Genomic DNA, 17141 nt, shown 5'->3' with positions numbered 1-17141 from the left:
TTTGTCTATTCTTATACTTGCTCACTCACACTTACTTACTTGCTTAATTTATCCACATACGAATCTTTACACTATGGCTACAGCGCTAGACATGCAAGTCCTTTCAAAAGACGATAAAGGTACAGTGTCATTGATCAATGATACGAACGATAACGACAGGGATAAAAAACAAAAAAAAAAAACAAAAAAAAAAAAAGAATCGCATTGAAAACATTCATATTGACGTTTGTATTCCTTCATTCTTTCTCCGTGACGATGGGAAATGGGATGAATGCTGAATGGGGGGTTTTTTTTATTTTTTTATTTTTTTTTTATTTGGGTCACTAGATGCTACTATGCACTTTCACTTTATGAAACTGGCTATCGAGCAGGCCAAGATGTCAATACCTGTCCAGTCTGGATTTTGTGTAGGAGCTGTGCTTGTCCAAGAGACCTACCCTGACCCCAACTCGGACTTCCCACAGGAGGACCGATTTCGCGTTGTGGCCACAGGATTTTCAAGAGAGCTGGAAGGCAATACGCATGCAGAGGAATGCTGTCTTTTGAAACTGGAGGCTTTGGAGGCTGCAGAACAAGAGAAAGAGAGAGAATTGGAATCAGATGTTGGAGTAGGGGCATCACCAGCGTCATCACCAATACCACCATCAGGATCCAAATTCGCGTCGTCATCATCGCCCCCACTACCATCACTATCACCAGAGATGGACAAGCAATATAAGTTACGTCATCCACATCCTCAACTCAAGAAAGAATGGATCATGTATACCACAATGGAGCCGTGCGGCGCACGATTATCTGGCAACAAGCCATGCTCCGAACGATTAATTGAAGCAGGGATCCGTCGAGTCTATGTCGGAGTTCGTGAACCACGTTCTTTTGTGAAAGATCCTTGTGGTGTAGAAAAGATGATAGAAAATGGAATCACTGTGGTACATATTCCTGGACTGGAGGAGCATTGTTTGGCACCCAATCGACATATTTTGACGCTTTAAAAAAAAAAAAAAAAAAAAAAAAAACATACACACACATCACATCTCAAACTTGAGTTTTTCGATAGGAACTCAAGTACAATAAAAGAAAGAAAACACACTGAATCCGTTATTCCGGTCATGTTATTGCGTGTGATATCACAGGGTGAAGTGGATAGAAAAGAGATAAATTTGGCTGTTGCTCGCAGTTACCATTGTTGTTATTACCGTAAAAGTTTTGAACCTAGAGGAATAAAATGTGAAATTGCGGATGTTGCCACTGCTGCTACTGTTGTTAATGCTGTTGATCTGCAGGCTTATCCCATTAATCGTAAGTGTATATCTTCAACCGTAAAAAGGGCAAATTTGTCGGCGTGTGTATTGCCAGTTGAAATAAAAGACCGAAACTAAGTGTGTTGTGCATACAAATATTAACGGTGATAAAGCAACGAAATGGGAGAAAACTATTATGATGACAGTACTGAATGATTTTTTCGAGTGACACCTTCGCGTCTCAATGCGATCGTTTTTAATATGTCGTTGTCAGTTGAGCTCTGTCAACTTGGGTTAACCACAATCCAAAGAGCCAAAGAGGAAACTGATATGGTCTGTGTAACAAATATCGAGAACTTGTATTTTTCTGTCGATCTTTGCTGTTATCTTGGACAAAACCACAATCCGAACAAAAAAAAAACTGAATAAAGACGAGCTGCCTTGGTAAAAAATTTGATGCTTCGCCTCGTTGAAAGAAAAAGCACTGATTACATGGACAAATGACTCGGTGCGTAAGAACTGGTTTTGAAACAGAAGGTGATTAAAGCCTTGTCAACAGCAAATTGTTTATCAGGAAATGGGTTCAGATGTCGCTTTCTTGCTTCAGCAGCTCCAGTACATTTGCATTAAAGCAAAGGCATTCGTTGGCTCTTAGGCTCCGGTACCAATGAAGGAGATAGGAGGGATGTTAATACTTGTTTATATTGCTTGGAGTGAAAGCTATTTAATCTCCTCCCCTTCTTGGCCCATTTCGCTCATTGTTATGCGCTTGCAAATACAAGTTGAGGATCTCTTTCTCTTTGCCATCATTACCAATGGCATAAGAAAATAATTGCTCCAGAAACCGACCTAGGATTTTCTGGCAAGTTCGTTAGGCGTTCGCAACGAGAAGGGCAGCTTCCTCAGGGCATCTTTTCACCTCAAATGCTAACTTAACATCTTCCAAGGCTTCCTTAACGTTCGCAGCGACGGTCTCAACATTGAGGGCTACAATAGGGTGCTCCCGCCGCATTGTACGGGTTAGATCTCCTCTACCCATCTCGTCTGTGCCCTTGTTCCTCTGTCTCTCCTCTTCTTCTTCGCCTTCTTCCCAGGTTGGAACGCTAGTTCCTCTGATGGAGCCTTGTATCCCTTCTATGCGTACTGCTCCATGGCATCAGGAGCTAGATGTTCGGTTTTACGAATACGATACTTAATGACATGTCGAGGTCGGTATCTGCGAGAACTTTGTTGGGACTCCTCTTCAGTGTCCCACGGGATAGGATGGTCAACAGCCTTATATCTATTGAAAGGCTTGCGTTACTGAGTCATGCCTCGTGTCAGCTTGCTATGTGTTGTAGACGGGTGAAGGTTAACGGTTGATCAAGCCAAAACTCCCCCCTCCCCCTAGGCTCGGTGCCATCCTGTCTGCAAAGCGGCAAGCCACCAATCACCGTTCCATAAATGGAAGGCGGGCTCTCTACTTTGCAGACAGGCTGGTCTCATATCGAAATTTTTTGAGGGAGCGCTCAAAAAGGAAAGGTTATATTTTCTCAATTAGAATAGCAAACCAATTCAATCCGCGCGCTTGAACATGAAGCTTTGTTCTTGAAGTTCTTCGATTGAATTGAGTTTACTATTTTAAAAATATAACCTTTCCTTTTTGAGCGCTCCCTCAAAAAATTTCGATACAGTGGAATCTCGATAATTGTACACTTTTGTACAATTTTCGAATTTGCTATATTTCTCGGTTATTGATTGGCTAAGAAGCCCACAATTCATGAAAAACTATTCTAAAAATCCTCTGCTGATTCCTCTACTCCAGTTGAGTGTGGGTTTTTTTGAATACTTTTTTTTAAAAGAGTAAGGCTCTTAGCCAACCAATGGCCTAGAAATATATCAAATTTGAAATTTGTACAAAAGTGTACAATTATCGAGATTCCACTGTATGAGACCAGCCTGTCTGCAAAGTAGAGAGCCCGCCTTCCATTTATGGAACGGTGATTGGTGGCTTGCCGCTTTGCAGACAGGATGGCACCGAGCCTAACGAAATATGCTCAAAAAATAATTTATTGTCATGTGATATGTAAGTTCAAAAGCAAACATTTATTTCCTCTAGTCTCAGATCTAAGGGGGTTGATGCGACTTCCGCATAGGAGCAGAGGAAATTGTTCGCAAACTAGGACAAAATCAGTCTAGGAGGTCACAACAAAAATTGGTGTTCAAAAGCAATAGATCAGCTGACCTCTTGCAGAATGTCGTCATCAATTTTTTTTGATCGCGCGCACTGCATTTAAGTAAACTCTGCGCTTTATTCGTTTTTCTTTTTTATTCTTTTAGACAAAAAAAAACAATAAGAAATAGAAAGTAAAGGCATATTTCCTTTCTTTCTTCTTTAATCACATTCATCTAGACCATTCATTTCTTTTTCTTTTCATATTAGCATGTCTGACAATCACGAGAACGTTACTGTGGTAATTCATTTGTTCTCTCTCTCCTCATTCTTGTTTTTTTTTTTTTTATTATAAATCTACCATTTTATGCTCTTCTTTCAGATGCATATACTCTGCCGAAATGCCTGCTTTTGCGCCGAATGTTTATGTTTGGAGTTATCAATCCTAAACTTTGCACATTACGCAATCGACTCGCTACGCCACCATGGGCACGGTCATGCAGCAGCCAGGCAGGGGAGGACACGTGGGGTGGATTAAATGGATGCAAAAAAAAAAAAACTTTTTGACCTGTTGCACTTCGAGTGATTGAGTAATGTGTCAGTTGGACAGGACAAACTCAAAAATAACGAGAAATACAGCGACATCATGAGCTCTTCAATTATGGATATGAAAAGAGTCTCCATCTCGTTGTAAGAGTAGACCTTTGCAACTATGCGACGCGGAGATTTTTTATTTTTTTTATTCTTATATTTTTCTTTCCCAATATGCAGTGTCATACTGCCATGGTCTTTTCGGAATACAATTTCTTTTTTATTACTTTTATCTTATAAACACTCATGAAAACCTTTTCATCATTTAGGAGGAGGAGGCCGAAGTTCATTTCGAGCCTGTTGTTAAGCTTGAAGCTGTTCAGGTTAAAACTCACGAAGAGGATGAGGATGTCCTTTTCAAGATGTAAGTTTGTTCCAAACGGGAAAACAGAGAAACGAAACTACAAACCCAGCGATTGCTACCTGGAAAGGGGGTTTTTTTTCTGAAGAAAAAAAATAAAATTTATGTTTATCGAATAGGCGCGCCAAGCTCTTCCGATTCGTCAAGGAGTCTAATGAGTGGAAGGAGCGCGGTACTGGTGATGTTCGTTTCTTGCAACACAAGGAGACCAAGAAGATCCGTCTCTTGATGCGTCGTGATCAGACTTTGAAGATCTGCGCCAACCACTATGGTATGACTTCTCATGATCATTTTATTTTAATTGATGTATTTAAGAAAATGGATAGCAGCACTCAATGTATATTTTCCATATTTGTTATTACTATTATCAAGTTACCTCCGATATGACTTTGACTCCCAATGTCGGATCTGATCGATCCTGGGTTTGGAATGTCACTTCTGACGCATCGGATGATTGCGCTGGTCCCCAGACCTTAGCTATTCGTCTTGCCAATCCTGAGAACGCTGCTCTTTTTAAGGAGGAGTTCGAGAAGGCTCAGAAGAACAATGCTGAGCTGAAGGCCAAGGGCTCTACCGCTGAGGAGGAGGCCACTACTGAAAAGAAGGAGGAGGCCACTACTGACGAAAAGAAGGAAGAAGCTACTACTGAGGAAAAGGAGGAGAAGAAGGAGGACAAGGAGGAGAAAGCATAAATATCTCGTTTTACCAAAGCAGCTAGGCCAACAATAAAGAACACAATGAGCTTTGCTATATTTTCTTAAACTTTGAATGGTGATATCCGTGATTTTTATTATTATTATTATATATTGAGGATGTAAGTAAAAACAAGGGACAAACTGGCGTTCCTATGCTAACGCCTTCCCCCGCGACCACCGCGACCACCTCTTGAAGTACCACGACCACCTCCTCTCGAAGAGCCGCGACCACCTCTTGAAGAGCCGCCTCCGCCACCGCGGCTATTTCGGATAACCTTGGAGCCAGCGTGGCGTCCCGTTTTCTCTCTTCGCTTCTCTTTAGCCAATCTTTCCTTAGCAATTGTTGTGGCACTCTTTAATTCTGAACGAGGCATAGATCCACCACGGCCGCCACGACTACCACCACGACCATTTTTGGAAGATCCAGCTCCAGCCTCTTTTTCCTCAAACTTGGCTCTCTTGAGCTTACGCTCATAATCGTATGCCAAAGGATCTAAGGGTTTGGCCTCATCTTGGCGTGTGTGGCGGAATCTCTTCGCAGCCAATGCAGCCTTTGATGATGGCAACTCCATCTCACCCGTGCGAGGCAGACTGGTCTTAGTCTTTTGCTGCCATTCTGAGAAACGTCCTGACTTGAATGAGGCAGAGATCTTGTTGCCTGATTCTGTGGTGATAAGCTTCTTGTTATCAGCCCCAATACCAAGTCCCTTGACAAACTTCTTCTTCCTAGCATCCCATTTTATCGTGTTCTTAGTTCTGCTCATAGTATCGCGATCATCTCCGTTCAAATTCATAGTGGCATTTGCAGCTTGTTCTAGGAATGAGTTTTTAGTATTGACCATAGAGTAGCCACGCTCAGTGTTATTATCCAGTTGTGTGTGAGACATGTAGTACGCCTCGTCTTTAAAGCTCGTGGGCTTTTCTTTGATAGTGCCATTGATAGTGCGCTTCTTAGATAATCCCAGTGTGCGCTTGAAGGCATCTTCTAATTCAGCCTCTGTAGCCTCTGGTCCAAGAGCGGTCCTGGCCTCTCCGTTACCCTTCTCGCCTTCCTCACTAGGGAAGAGATTCACAGTCAATCCAGCCTTTTTTTGTCGAGCCATAGAGATGACCTTATCAACAACCTCACGACGAGTCTTCATCACAGTCGATGCTTGAGTGGCTCCCTTGATACCACGCTGACCAACCTCGAAAATTGTTTCAGTAGGCCTGAAATTGGATATTGAAGCTATAAGGTCGACACGTTTCTTTTCCTCATCATCTACTAAGTCGGCTATTTCGAATCATGTTAAATAACAAATCAGAAGGGGAAAAAAGATTAGTAACCAACAATTGCAAGTTCAGATAAGTTATTAATTATATAGAAATGTGCTTTAGCTTACCGAACAATGGATTGAGCTCTGCATATTCATCCATTGCCACAATCTCCTTGGCACGCTTATAACTCTCAACTGCTGCCGCAGGTCGCGACTTGCAATATAATTTATAACCATTTACAGAGACACCCCTCAATGCCTGCAAGTTGGTATCATCGAGGACATTGTTCTTGACCCACTCACTGTCAATCTCAAGCAGGCTATTTGGAAGTGCTCCAATGACAATGTCCGAGGTATAATCTGGGCCTTGCTCGCTCGAACAGCCTACTATCATCTTGCGAGCCAAGAACAACTGTAGATCGATAAGATACGGTAGTTCTTCGGGCGTGATAAGTGAATATGCCCAACCTTTTTTTCCAGCTCTGGCCGTACGTCCCACACGATGAATAAAGACCTTGGAATTGTCCACAAAGTCATAGTTGATGACATTTTCGAGAACGGGAATATCAATACCGCGGGCAGCGACATCAGTCACGACCAATAGATTGGTATATCCCTTTCTAAAGCGATCAATTTGAATTTTACGGGCTGCCTGGTCAAGAGATCCATAAATAAACGACACTTGGTAGCCTGCTTGCTTCAAGATATTGGAGATGTATTCGACATGGTGCTTTGTCGACACAAAGACGATGGTTTGGTGCTCTGTTGCTGCGCTCACTTCATCTTTTGAAACCTTGCGCTTCTTAGAGTTTTCTTCAGTTTTTTCAAACTTAACTCCAGTAGTCAATGGTAATTTGATAATATTGCGAAGCACCGTCAGTAGCGCCGCTTCTTTATCTTGCTGTTTGACGCTGAAGAAAGCCATTTCTAGATCCTTGCTGATCTTGGTATCAACATCGAGACGGACCAGCGTAGGCTCCTGAAGACCAGCCTTGGCAAAATCAACCAGGAGTTTGGGTAATGTCGCGGAAAACAAAAGTGTTTGGCGATTGGGCTGCAAGCGGTGCAAAATCTCGTGTAACTGGACTTCAAACCCCATCTCGAAAAGGCTAATTGGGAGCGGAAAAGCCAGAACCAGCAATCATTTGTTAAATAATATAAATGGACATCACCATGATTTGTCTTACAAGTCTCTTAGATCAGAATCTTACCGATCAGCCTCATCAAAGACTATATACTGAACACTCTTCAGATCTAAATCCATCTCGACAATTAAATGGAGAAGACGACCCGGTGTAGCAATGAGACTAGAAGATATAAATAATATATGTCAATTTAGATCTATTCCCATTGTGTCTCCCTTACTCAATAGCATCCATATAGAATATTTCTCATAATTTACATGTCAGGATTAGCAGCCAACATTGCGAATTGGTCCTCCAAACTGTCTCCTCCGACTAAAATACAGCTTCTGAGATCAGTGTGCTTTCCAAGCTCCTTGCAAACCTTTTGAGTCTGCATTGCTAATTCTCGGGAGGGTGACATAATTACAGCACGAGCTCCAACTTTAGCTGAATGCGATTTGAGTTTCTCAAGCATTGGGATTAAAAATGCAGCAGTCTTTCCTGATCCCGTGCGAGCCATGCCAACCACATCGCCTCCCTCCATGATCAAAGGAATGCATTTACGCTGAATTGGAGTAGGTACTTTAAATCCCTTGTGGAGGATGGCCTTATAAATAGGAAAACTTAGACCTAAGAGATTTTATAATATGCATGAAAAGTATAATAGTTAGCAATAGCCAAGTAGACAACCTCCCCAAGATCCATTCGCTTTTGCTGCTCCGGCTATCGTACCCATTGACTGAAACCCTCCAGATTTTTTATGTTTTTTGTTGGCAGCCTATCAATCCGTCACCAAGATTAAGCAATCGTAAAAGCATTAAATAAATAAGAATCTCATTTGCATGTCATCCAACGATGCTAAAAACCTGGACAATAATAAGTACACAAACTGCTTCTTACCATATTGGCATTGGCGATAAATTCCTCCTCTTCTTCTAGATCTACGCCCATCAAATCGTCTAAATCCAGATTAGCCATTGGCTTCTTCCGAGGAACCAAGGAATCTTCCATGTCTACATCTGAATCGCTCATAGCAACCTCTTCGATTTCAGAAGCTTCTTCCTCTTCATCGTCTTTAACAGCTTTCTTGCCCTTGCGGTAGTGAGGCGAACCATTTTTTTTTCCTGCGGAGCTTTTGGTTCCGCCCTTGACAGCAGCTTTCGAGCTAGTCTTAGGGCCAGTCTTAGCACCCACTTTGGAAGTGACGGTCCTCGCTAGCTTGACCATTGGTATATAAATGAGGAAGCGGAAAGGGGAAAGTTGTTGACAAAGAAGGACATTTCTGTGACGCTGGAGCTTGGACTAAAAAAAAAAAAGTGATTTGTGTATTTACGGTGACTGCTTCAAGCACACTCTAAGCCCCCTTTAGAAGCTTCATTACACTTACCCTTCTAACCGCCGAAAGAAGACATTTTTTCTCCATCGCATTCTTCTCACAATTTCTATTCACACAGAAGAGAAAGAAAGGGAAACATGGCGTCTATTGCACGTAATACTCTTTCAAGGTCTTTGCGACCCACAGCAAACGCACGCCTCTCACCCGTGTGGGCCGCACGACGCACTTATGCTACACCTGTCAACGAAGTAGGAAACACTATTGGGACCAACAACTCCTCTAATAGCAGCACCAGCAATGCCGTCAGGAACCTTGCTGCCGAGGCTCTTGCCCAAAAGACAGGACATGGTCCCACGCAACCTACTGTCCCCAAGGGCAAAAACAAGCCTTCTAAGATTGAAAAGACCCCGACGAGTCCTGCTGTTTATGCACTTTATGCACTCTTAGGAATCTCGGCTGTCGGACTTGCTTACAATGTTGGTAACGTATTTTGAAGAATCCTAATCAAATCATTTGATTGATCACTTTTGTTCCAGATCAGTATGCTCTTAATAGCTCTTTTTTTTTTTTTTCTTCTTCCTTCATTACTGATGACATGTATATATCCATTCATATATTTTTAAGGTTGCCCCTATCCGGATGAGGAGGGGGTCAAAGATGCAGAGAAACATCCGGATGAGTCGTTCTTAGCTGGATATGTTCGTCGAGCACAGGAGCGGTACAAGGCTGCTACAGAAAAGATGGCCAATCCGATCTGGGATAAGCTCTTGCCCGATCCTTTACCAGAGCCTTACCAACAGCGTTATACTCTCGTGATTAATCTCGATAATACATTGATTCACTCGACCTGGGACAAGGATCATGGCTGGAGAGTTGCTAAGCGTCCAGGAGCAGAATACTTCCTAGCCTACCTTTTCCAGCATTACGAAATTGTTATCTTTACTACGCAGACAGCTGATGTAAGTTTTGTTCGTTATTTATTTTTAGCAGATCAATGTGCAATATTTATTTGGAAAACTCGTTAGCGGTCTTAGGAATGTTAACGATTATAACTTTTTTTTGGCTGCCCTTCAGACCGCGCTTCGCATTTTGGATAAACTGGATCCTTACCAATATGCAGTCTATCGTCTGTTCAGGGAGAGTACACGCTATATTGATGGCAAATATGTCAAGGACCTATCCCATTTGAACCGTGATTTGTCCAAAGTCATTATTATGGACTCAAATCCCGATGCTTATTCGCTTCAGCCAGAAAACTCAATTGCCATGAAACCATGGACTGGTGATCCAAATGATACTGAGTTGGTTGCCATGATTCCATTCCTTGAGAGTACGTCGTCATCCCAATCAGATTCTTGAAAAAGAGGAGAAAAAAAAAAGTAGTGTTGAAGACATGCAGAAGTAACCATTATATACATATATACTCTTTTGATCTGATTAGCAATTGCGTTGACCGAGGTTGAGGACGTTCGCGGTCCGTTGGCTAAGTTCCGTGGCAAAAACATTCCTGTAGAATTTGCTAAATGGGAAGAGGAATTGAAAGAACAGATGCGCTTGCAGTGGGAAGAAGAGCAAAAGAATAAGAAGGGAAAGGGGCTCGGTATCTTCCGCTTGGGAAGCCAACAACAGGAACAACCGCCTGTGCCATTGTTTGAGCAGCAGCGTCAACAGTTCCAGGAGCACTTTAAGCGTACACATAAGGTTGTTGAGGAGGAAGCAGCTCAGAACTTGAAGAAACAGAAGGAGCTTGAGAGTAAGCTCAAATCAATGAAGATCTCTGTGTGGGACATTATGACCAAAGTAAGAAACAAGAAGGCTCTTGATCTCGTCTATTTTGCTTTTAAGAAAAAGAAACGACTCTTATTTTATTCTATTTTCTGCACTGCGATATGATATAATCCTTAGGGTGGTCCTGATCCTGCAGCTCTGGCTGCTCTAGCTGCTGAGACAGATAACAGCACAGAGACATCGCAGCCCTCATCAGGCAAAGCATAAAGAGGAGGCTATGCAGCCAACAGAGTGGACTTTGTATAATAGCAATTGCACAGAAACGCACTCACACTACCCAACTCTGATTAAGGAGACAGGCAGCATCCTCTGGTATTTATGAATGACCCTCTTTTTTTTAAATAAACAGACTGACAAAGTCATAGACCGTGGAGTAAGGCTCGTTTATAGATGCTTTGAATGACGGGTGATAAACTGATAGACTAATAGATGCGCGCTAAAGATCCCGTTGCAAACCTTGTGTGTGTAAGTGTGCTCGTGCCTGTGTTTGTTTAGAGGTTTGGAAAGGAAGGAAAACGAATAGCAGGAATTAAGCAAAGGGTTGAGATGCCTTTCTTTTTTCTTTTTTGGCTTTCGTCCTGTTTCTTGCTTCTTCTTTCTTCTTGATTATCACGTCAATCATATTATTCATCCATTTTCTCGCCCATTCACATTCCCTTTTGCAGCTACGCCCTGCTGCACCCAGTCCAGACTATTCTATACCGCCTAATAAAGCCTTGCAACTTACAGGAGAGGGAAAAGAAAAAGAAAGACAAACAACAGTAATAGTTATAATAAAAGCGATCCAAGACATGAATCGTGATGAACAATCCACAATTACCTCTCATTCTCCAGCTTTGGAAAGCAACGACAGGAGCGGCTTGAGTAACTTTAATGGTTCTCAACACCCCCTTGCTTCCTCTTCACAATCCTCGGGAACTGATAGCTCAAACGCTGAAGCAGTCAACGGTTGTCATCAATACAATATCAATCAGAGCAGTGACGGAAGTAGCAACGAGACGACAGATCTTCAGTCTCATCAAAAAAAGAGGGAACAAAACCGAAATGCCTTAGGAGTTACCGGAAGTGGAGGAGGAAATGATGATGATGACAGTGATGTAGACCTTAACTTTGAACTTGAACCACGAAATTACCATGACGCCTCCACCAAAGTACCATTGGTCTCGTACAAAGCCAAGTTGAAGACGAAAACCAAAGCTAGGCCAACACAGCCAAAGCGGCATGGAGAGTATGGAAGGATATCGAACGACTCTTTTGTTTCTGGCCACTCACACGAGACAACAGATGATGATGATGATGGAGATCTAGATTTTGATCAGGAAGAAGAAGCTATTGGAATGATGACAGGAAACAGAACTAACCGCAGTGGTATTGGAAATCGACCAGACCATGGACATGACATTGATCCAGAGGCTAAACTTCCAGATCATGGAGGCAATCTCCTGAGCAGTTTTTTAAACATGGCCAACAGCATTATCGGAGCAGGTAAGAAAAAAATTAATGCTTGGGCGTTGGATAATGCATTTTTTAAGGTTTATTTTTTTCCCCAGGAATTGTTCTTTTCATAATTTGATAACTTACCCTTTCTTTGTTCCTTTCGAATCCAACATTTTAGGCATCATTGGTAAACGATCCTGCGAACTTGAGATGTACACAATCAAATATAGGATTTAGCATTCACAGATTTCACTAAGTCAATTTTACAATGGTTATTATCTATCTGTTCTTGTTCTTAGGTCTTCCCTTTGCGTTTCAAGAAGCTGGGTAGGATGACCAAAGTTGCAATTAACGAACTAAAAAGCATAGCAACATCGGAGTTTTAGTTAATGACTATCCTCAACTGAAATTTTTCTTTTCTGGTTGGTAGGCTTGGGATGGGAGTCCTTTTACTATGCCTTATAACATGGATCGTCGGTATGGGTTCGCCTTGCCAGCAACAAATAACGTTGTGACGCTATACGACCTGTTCTACTTCGAACTAATTTTTTTTTGTTATTTGCAGATTGGACCGTTGGCCTGTTAGTTCATAGTGCGAAGCTTTCTGGAAGAAGCACGTACCAGGATCTTCTAATGTTCTGTTTTGGCAAGGCTGGCTTGATCAGCATTTCACTCTTTCAATTTATTTTTGCCTTTGGAGGTGTGTTATAAACACAAAAACTTATTATTGCATCAAAAGTTTTTAAGCAATTCGAACCATGCTTTCCAAAACTGTTCCTGACCAATCTATATATTTATATTCCTATTATTATCCTCGCGCCTAACTTGCATGGCATCCTATCCTCAATCTAAACAGCTATGTGTGCCTACACCGTCATCGTGGGTGATACCCTACCACACGTACTCCAGGCACTAATTCCTGGGATCGAGGATTGGCCTTTGCTGGGTTTTATAGCCAGACGTTCATTTGTCATTACATTTTGCACGGTCATGATTTCATACCCACTCTCGCTCTATCGAGATATTTCCAAGTTAGCCAAAACGAGCGCCGTTGCTATGTTGGCGCTTGTGATCATCATTATTGCAGTCATGATTGAAGGGCCTAGGGCACCTATAGAAATGAAAGGTGACCCAGATGCGGTCTGGTCGTTTGCTAGACCAAAAGTTTTCCAGTCCATTGGCGTCATTAGTTTTGGTATGAATTCCCTGCTCACCAAATTATCAATCGAGTTATTAGATAGCTCTGTTCAACCATCATTATTGTGCGTACCATTAATCTTTTTTTTTTTTTTTTTTTTTTTTTTTCAAAACACCGGTCCCTGAATAGCGTTCGTATGCCATCACAATTCATTCTTAATCTTCTCCTCTCTGCAAAAGCCGACAGTAAGATTTAACACTTGTAGGAAATTTTCCTCGAATGACTAAATCAAGAGTAGATTTGAAGTTGACTTTTTGTTCTCTTGTTCAATATAGATAAACCGTGTAAAGCTAGTTACACATATGAGTATGGTGGTCTCGCTTCTGGCCTGTTTGATCTTGGCACTTTCAGGATATCTCAGTTTCTCCGATATGACGCAAGGTCAGTGATTAAATGCTTTTGTAGTGTAAAAAAAAACTGGATTACGTTAACAGTTAATTAAGCTGAATAACTCAATAATGTAGGAAACATCTTGAACAATTTTGCATCGGACAACTTTATCATTAACATCGCGCGTTTCTGCTTTGGTGTGAACATGTTCACAACCCTTCCACTCGAAGCTTTTGTCTGTCGCGAGGTATGGTTCTATAACATATTAATCGTAATATTATTTGGGCTCATGAATTTAAAATGTCCTAATTGCACTAAAATGTACTAATTTTTTTTTTATACGTAGGTTATTGAGACTTACTACTTCCCAGGGTTACCCTTCTCTATCAAGCGTCATTTTATTATTACAACAGGGCTTGTAGGAGTAGCATTATTCATCGCACTTCTGACATGTAACCTCGGATTTGTACTCGAGGTAACTGGCGGGTTCTCGGCCACGGCTCTAGCATTTATCTTGCCACCAATGTGCTATTTGAAGCTTGTATCAGGGCCTTTATGGTCAACTAAAAAGCTTCCGCACCTGATGTGTGTGGGCTTTGGGATTGCAGTCATGATCCTTAGCACGTTTTTTTCTTTACAACATTTCATGGAACCCAAGGATGCAGGAGCTTCGAGTTGCTCCGTGTAAAATATAGAGAATCACTCCTTTCCTCTTACTCATTTGTATACATAGCTTCATTTAAGCACATCAATATGCCCAACTATCCTCTACAATTTATCAAATACTATTGTTACTATTGTTATCAATATTATTAATATTTTAATCTGCAAAATAACATTAGTCTTTAAGTGCAATCAATATCATATTCCGTGGACTCTCTACAACATCAAATCCTGCTATTAATTGTACGGATCCTTTCTTGACAGCATTCTTGTCATTTCTTTCAACAATATTCTCATACAAATATGTTGCTCTATCAAGCAATATCATCCCTTCAAATAGGGGACCTAGCATTGTTCTGAGAGCCCACAGAATCCCAATCCTGTATAAATCTTGTTCCAAAAACTCTTCGTATGCAGCCTGCGCCTCCTCAGGTTTAATAACATCAGTCGGTAAATGCAAACGATTAATCGCAGTGGAAAGGTAATGAGGAAACCCTTTCAATCGATGTTTCCCCATTCTCCCTAATACAGGCGCAACAGCTGGAGGTCCTGGATACAGCCCTCTTTCTACCATGAGTTTCTTATTTTGAAAAAGACAACAAAGACATAATTAGTAATGCTGAAATTTTTGGTTGACACTGAATACAGTCAGTGAACACATAAAAAAACCTACGTGAAGAAGTGCACGGAAATAATGACCATGAATAGCATCCTCAGTCTCTTTTTGATACTTGAGCCATCGCTCTGGGGACTGGCAAGCAATCATTTTGGCATGCTCACCCAGATGAATCGAATGTCGATTGAATGCTGTGCTCAACGGAAAACCATGAGTTCCTAGTTTAGAAAAAAATAAAAATAAAAGAGAATAAAAAAATCAATCAACCAATTAAACGTGTGTAAATATGCTCAATATTGTATAAATGTCTTGCCGCTTACAAAGCAACAAACAAGAAACAAGATGGTCCTTATACCGTCAGAGATGGCGATATTCCCGTCTTTGTCAAATCGCTCTGTGATCCAATGATAGCAACATCCAACACTGAATAAGCAAGTTGCAGAACTTTCGAGATAAAGCTTAATCATATTGCTAGTCAAATCGCCGCACGCATGGAGCCCACATAGCGTCCAACGACCCTCTTCTTCTTCTTCATCATCGGGTATACAGTCCTGGCGATGCCCTAATTGTAGGTGGGTGTCATTGTTTTCACATGTTTGAGCTGCCACACACTTTGGTTTCTTTGGGAAATGCTCTTTCAGTAATGTAGGCAATGTAGCTGCAGTGATATGATGTGTGATATGTTGCAGTTGAAAGTTACTTCCTGGTGTGGCTGCAAGGTTTGGATCACTTGCAGAATCAAATGCAGTTTTGCTTCCCTCTTCCTGCTTCAGCTGCTCTTTATCTATATGATTTGTTGTGTGCGAGCTTAATGAGGCATCACACGTGGAGATTGATATATTCGGAATGTCTGTTGATCCAGAAGTTGATACAGCAGTCTCGGTAGAGGTGTCTGAACCAGGAATATTTTGTGTTTCCTCTCGTTTTGCTCTTGATCTCCTGGACCGGTTAGTCTTTTTACATGAACCATTACTACTTCCTGTCGCAGGATTTGCAGGGCTGCTGCTAGACCTCGTTCCAGTTTTAAGCTTTTTACATGGTTTTGGTAATGCAGAATCTGATACAGTCGAAGATGAAGCCATAGAGGATGATGCCGGAATCAATAAGGGTGTTTCATCCGCAAGCGTAGCTGCTTTATCAAACACTGGCCCTGAATTAGTTGTCATCGTATCAATAGGTGTAACACCCATTACTGCCAATCCTGATGTTTCTACCACCGGTGATAGAAGTGGTGATGAGCTCTCCGTCAAAGCTGTTGTTGTCGATGTTATTGCTCCGGTTGTAAAGGATGGCATAGATACTTGATTGCTTTGACTTTGTTTCGAAGAGAGAGATGGCACCTTTTCTCTACCCTTTCTGTTACTTCCGCCCAGTTTTTTCAATTTTGACTTGTTGACAAAAAGCTTCTCTGTCCGCTTTTGTGTCGTTTGAGCACCACATGTCTGAATTGTATTTGAGTCTACTCCTAGAACACACAGCTGGTGCTGGAAGGCTAAAACCCTGCTCAGATAACCCTGTCCCGCACCTAGATCAATAACTGATCTGATTGCATGATCCTTTGCATATGAAGCTATCAAGCCACTCAAAATCTCGACCTCATGAAGCTTCTTTGGTGACATTCCTGGAATTAAGTGAATATCAAGCGTGTTTTTGAACTTTGTGACTTTGCTTGACAAGAAAATATGACCAGAACTGATTAGTTAAAGCTACGAATTTTAGATATATCCTCACAAAAAAAAAAAAAAAAAAAAAAAAAACGTTGAACTCACACTCTGGGTCAAGAGTTCGATTGATTGAGAGCCTTTTAACCATGCTGACAAACTCTTTTAGTGACTCTGGCCAATCCTGTGGCTCTTGGTCTACCCTCTTTGAAGATCCAGAGCACAAGTCCGTAGTGGCTTTTGATAAAGACGTTAATACTAGTGAGGGTGATGATGATGATGACTTTGTTGACTTTGGACACGCAGGGGCTGCTTTAAAATCTCTCAGTTTCCCAAGACTGACAAGCTCCATTAGATCCAATGAGCTAAGCCTTCCTTGATCTGATTCGAAGGCATCTCTCCACTCTTGAGGCATCCGAGTCTCCCAAGAGTTGGTTGTGAAATAATCGACAATCATAAGATTCGTAATCGGTTCACAACGGGCCAAAAACGACTGCAGGCTAGCTAAATATTCTTCAAGTGAATCAAACCCTGGTGGCAAGAATGCCTTGAGGCCATCATCCTGCGCTCGTTCTTTATCATGGCAATAACAGGGCTCGGACTGAGACTGACAAGAGTGATTGTCCTTTGAATGTGCTGCATTCCATGGATTAGTTGAGGATGAAAAATCCATAATCTTTGTTCCTCCGTTT

At 41.6% G+C, this 17141-nt stretch overlaps 6 protein-coding genes across 6 annotated transcripts; 4 read left to right on the top strand and 2 right to left on the bottom strand.

The window, feature by feature from the left end:
• Window positions 1-73: 73 nt before the first annotated feature.
• On the top strand, window positions 74-992 carry BCR41DRAFT_370976 (cytidine deaminase-like protein; the record flags this gene model as incomplete). The annotated part of the gene is made up of 2 exons (XM_022026567.1): window positions 74-119; window positions 328-992. 2 exons carry the CDS (start codon window positions 74-76, stop codon window positions 990-992), a joined length of 711 nt encoding a protein of 236 aa, XP_021881000.1.
• A 2571-nt stretch (window positions 993-3563) lies between these two features.
• BCR41DRAFT_354220 (RanBP1 domain-domain-containing protein) lies at window positions 3564-5097 on the top strand. The gene is made up of 4 exons (XM_022024273.1): window positions 3564-3694; window positions 4254-4348; window positions 4465-4616; window positions 4718-5097. Exons 1-4 carry the CDS (start codon window positions 3665-3667, stop codon window positions 5035-5037), a joined length of 597 nt encoding a protein of 198 aa, XP_021880999.1. The 5' UTR covers window positions 3564-3664; the 3' UTR covers window positions 5038-5097.
• A 27-nt stretch (window positions 5098-5124) lies between these two features.
• On the bottom strand, window positions 5125-8705 carry BCR41DRAFT_323028 (P-loop containing nucleoside triphosphate hydrolase protein). The gene is made up of 6 exons (XM_022021497.1): window positions 8321-8705; window positions 8153-8198; window positions 7699-8050; window positions 7508-7603; window positions 6423-7405; window positions 5125-6313 (listed from the first exon to the last, which is right to left on the bottom strand). Exons 1-6 carry the CDS (start codon window positions 8645-8647, stop codon window positions 5196-5198), a joined length of 2922 nt encoding a protein of 973 aa, XP_021880998.1. The 5' UTR covers window positions 8648-8705; the 3' UTR covers window positions 5125-5195.
• Window positions 8706-8822: 117 nt separating this feature from the next.
• BCR41DRAFT_323025 (HAD-like domain-containing protein) lies at window positions 8823-10942 on the top strand. The gene is made up of 5 exons (XM_022021496.1): window positions 8823-9236; window positions 9381-9715; window positions 9831-10086; window positions 10198-10556; window positions 10662-10942. The coding sequence occupies exons 1-5, from the start codon at window positions 8894-8896 to the stop codon at window positions 10749-10751; spliced, it is 1383 nt and encodes a 460-aa protein (XP_021880997.1). The 5' UTR covers window positions 8823-8893; the 3' UTR covers window positions 10752-10942.
• A 942-nt stretch (window positions 10943-11884) lies between these two features.
• BCR41DRAFT_306327 (transmembrane amino acid transporter protein-domain-containing protein) lies at window positions 11885-14197 on the top strand (the record flags this gene model as incomplete). The annotated part of the gene is made up of 9 exons (XM_022020820.1): window positions 11885-12029; window positions 12281-12308; window positions 12412-12458; window positions 12547-12681; window positions 12838-13176; window positions 13309-13364; window positions 13455-13560; window positions 13644-13756; window positions 13856-14197. The coding sequence occupies 9 exons, from the start codon at window positions 11885-11887 to the stop codon at window positions 14195-14197; spliced, it is 1311 nt and encodes a 436-aa protein (XP_021880996.1).
• A 150-nt stretch (window positions 14198-14347) lies between these two features.
• On the bottom strand, window positions 14348-17122 carry BCR41DRAFT_396593 (hypothetical protein; the record flags this gene model as incomplete). Its single annotated transcript, XM_022028823.1, has 4 exons — window positions 14348-14752; window positions 14846-15006; window positions 15144-16451; window positions 16558-17122. The coding sequence occupies 4 exons, from the start codon at window positions 17120-17122 to the stop codon at window positions 14348-14350; spliced, it is 2439 nt and encodes an 812-aa protein (XP_021880995.1).
• Window positions 17123-17141: the final 19 nt, after the last annotated feature.

The sequence above is a fragment of the Lobosporangium transversale genome (genome assembly GCF_002105155.1).
Source record: "Lobosporangium transversale strain NRRL 3116 chromosome Unknown BCR41scaffold_20, whole genome shotgun sequence".
Taxonomy (NCBI): Eukaryota; Fungi; Mortierellomycota; class Mortierellomycetes; order Mortierellales; family Mortierellaceae; genus Lobosporangium; species Lobosporangium transversale.
Note: the sequence above shows the minus strand (reverse complement) of the source record. Positions and strands in the feature narration are given on the sequence as shown.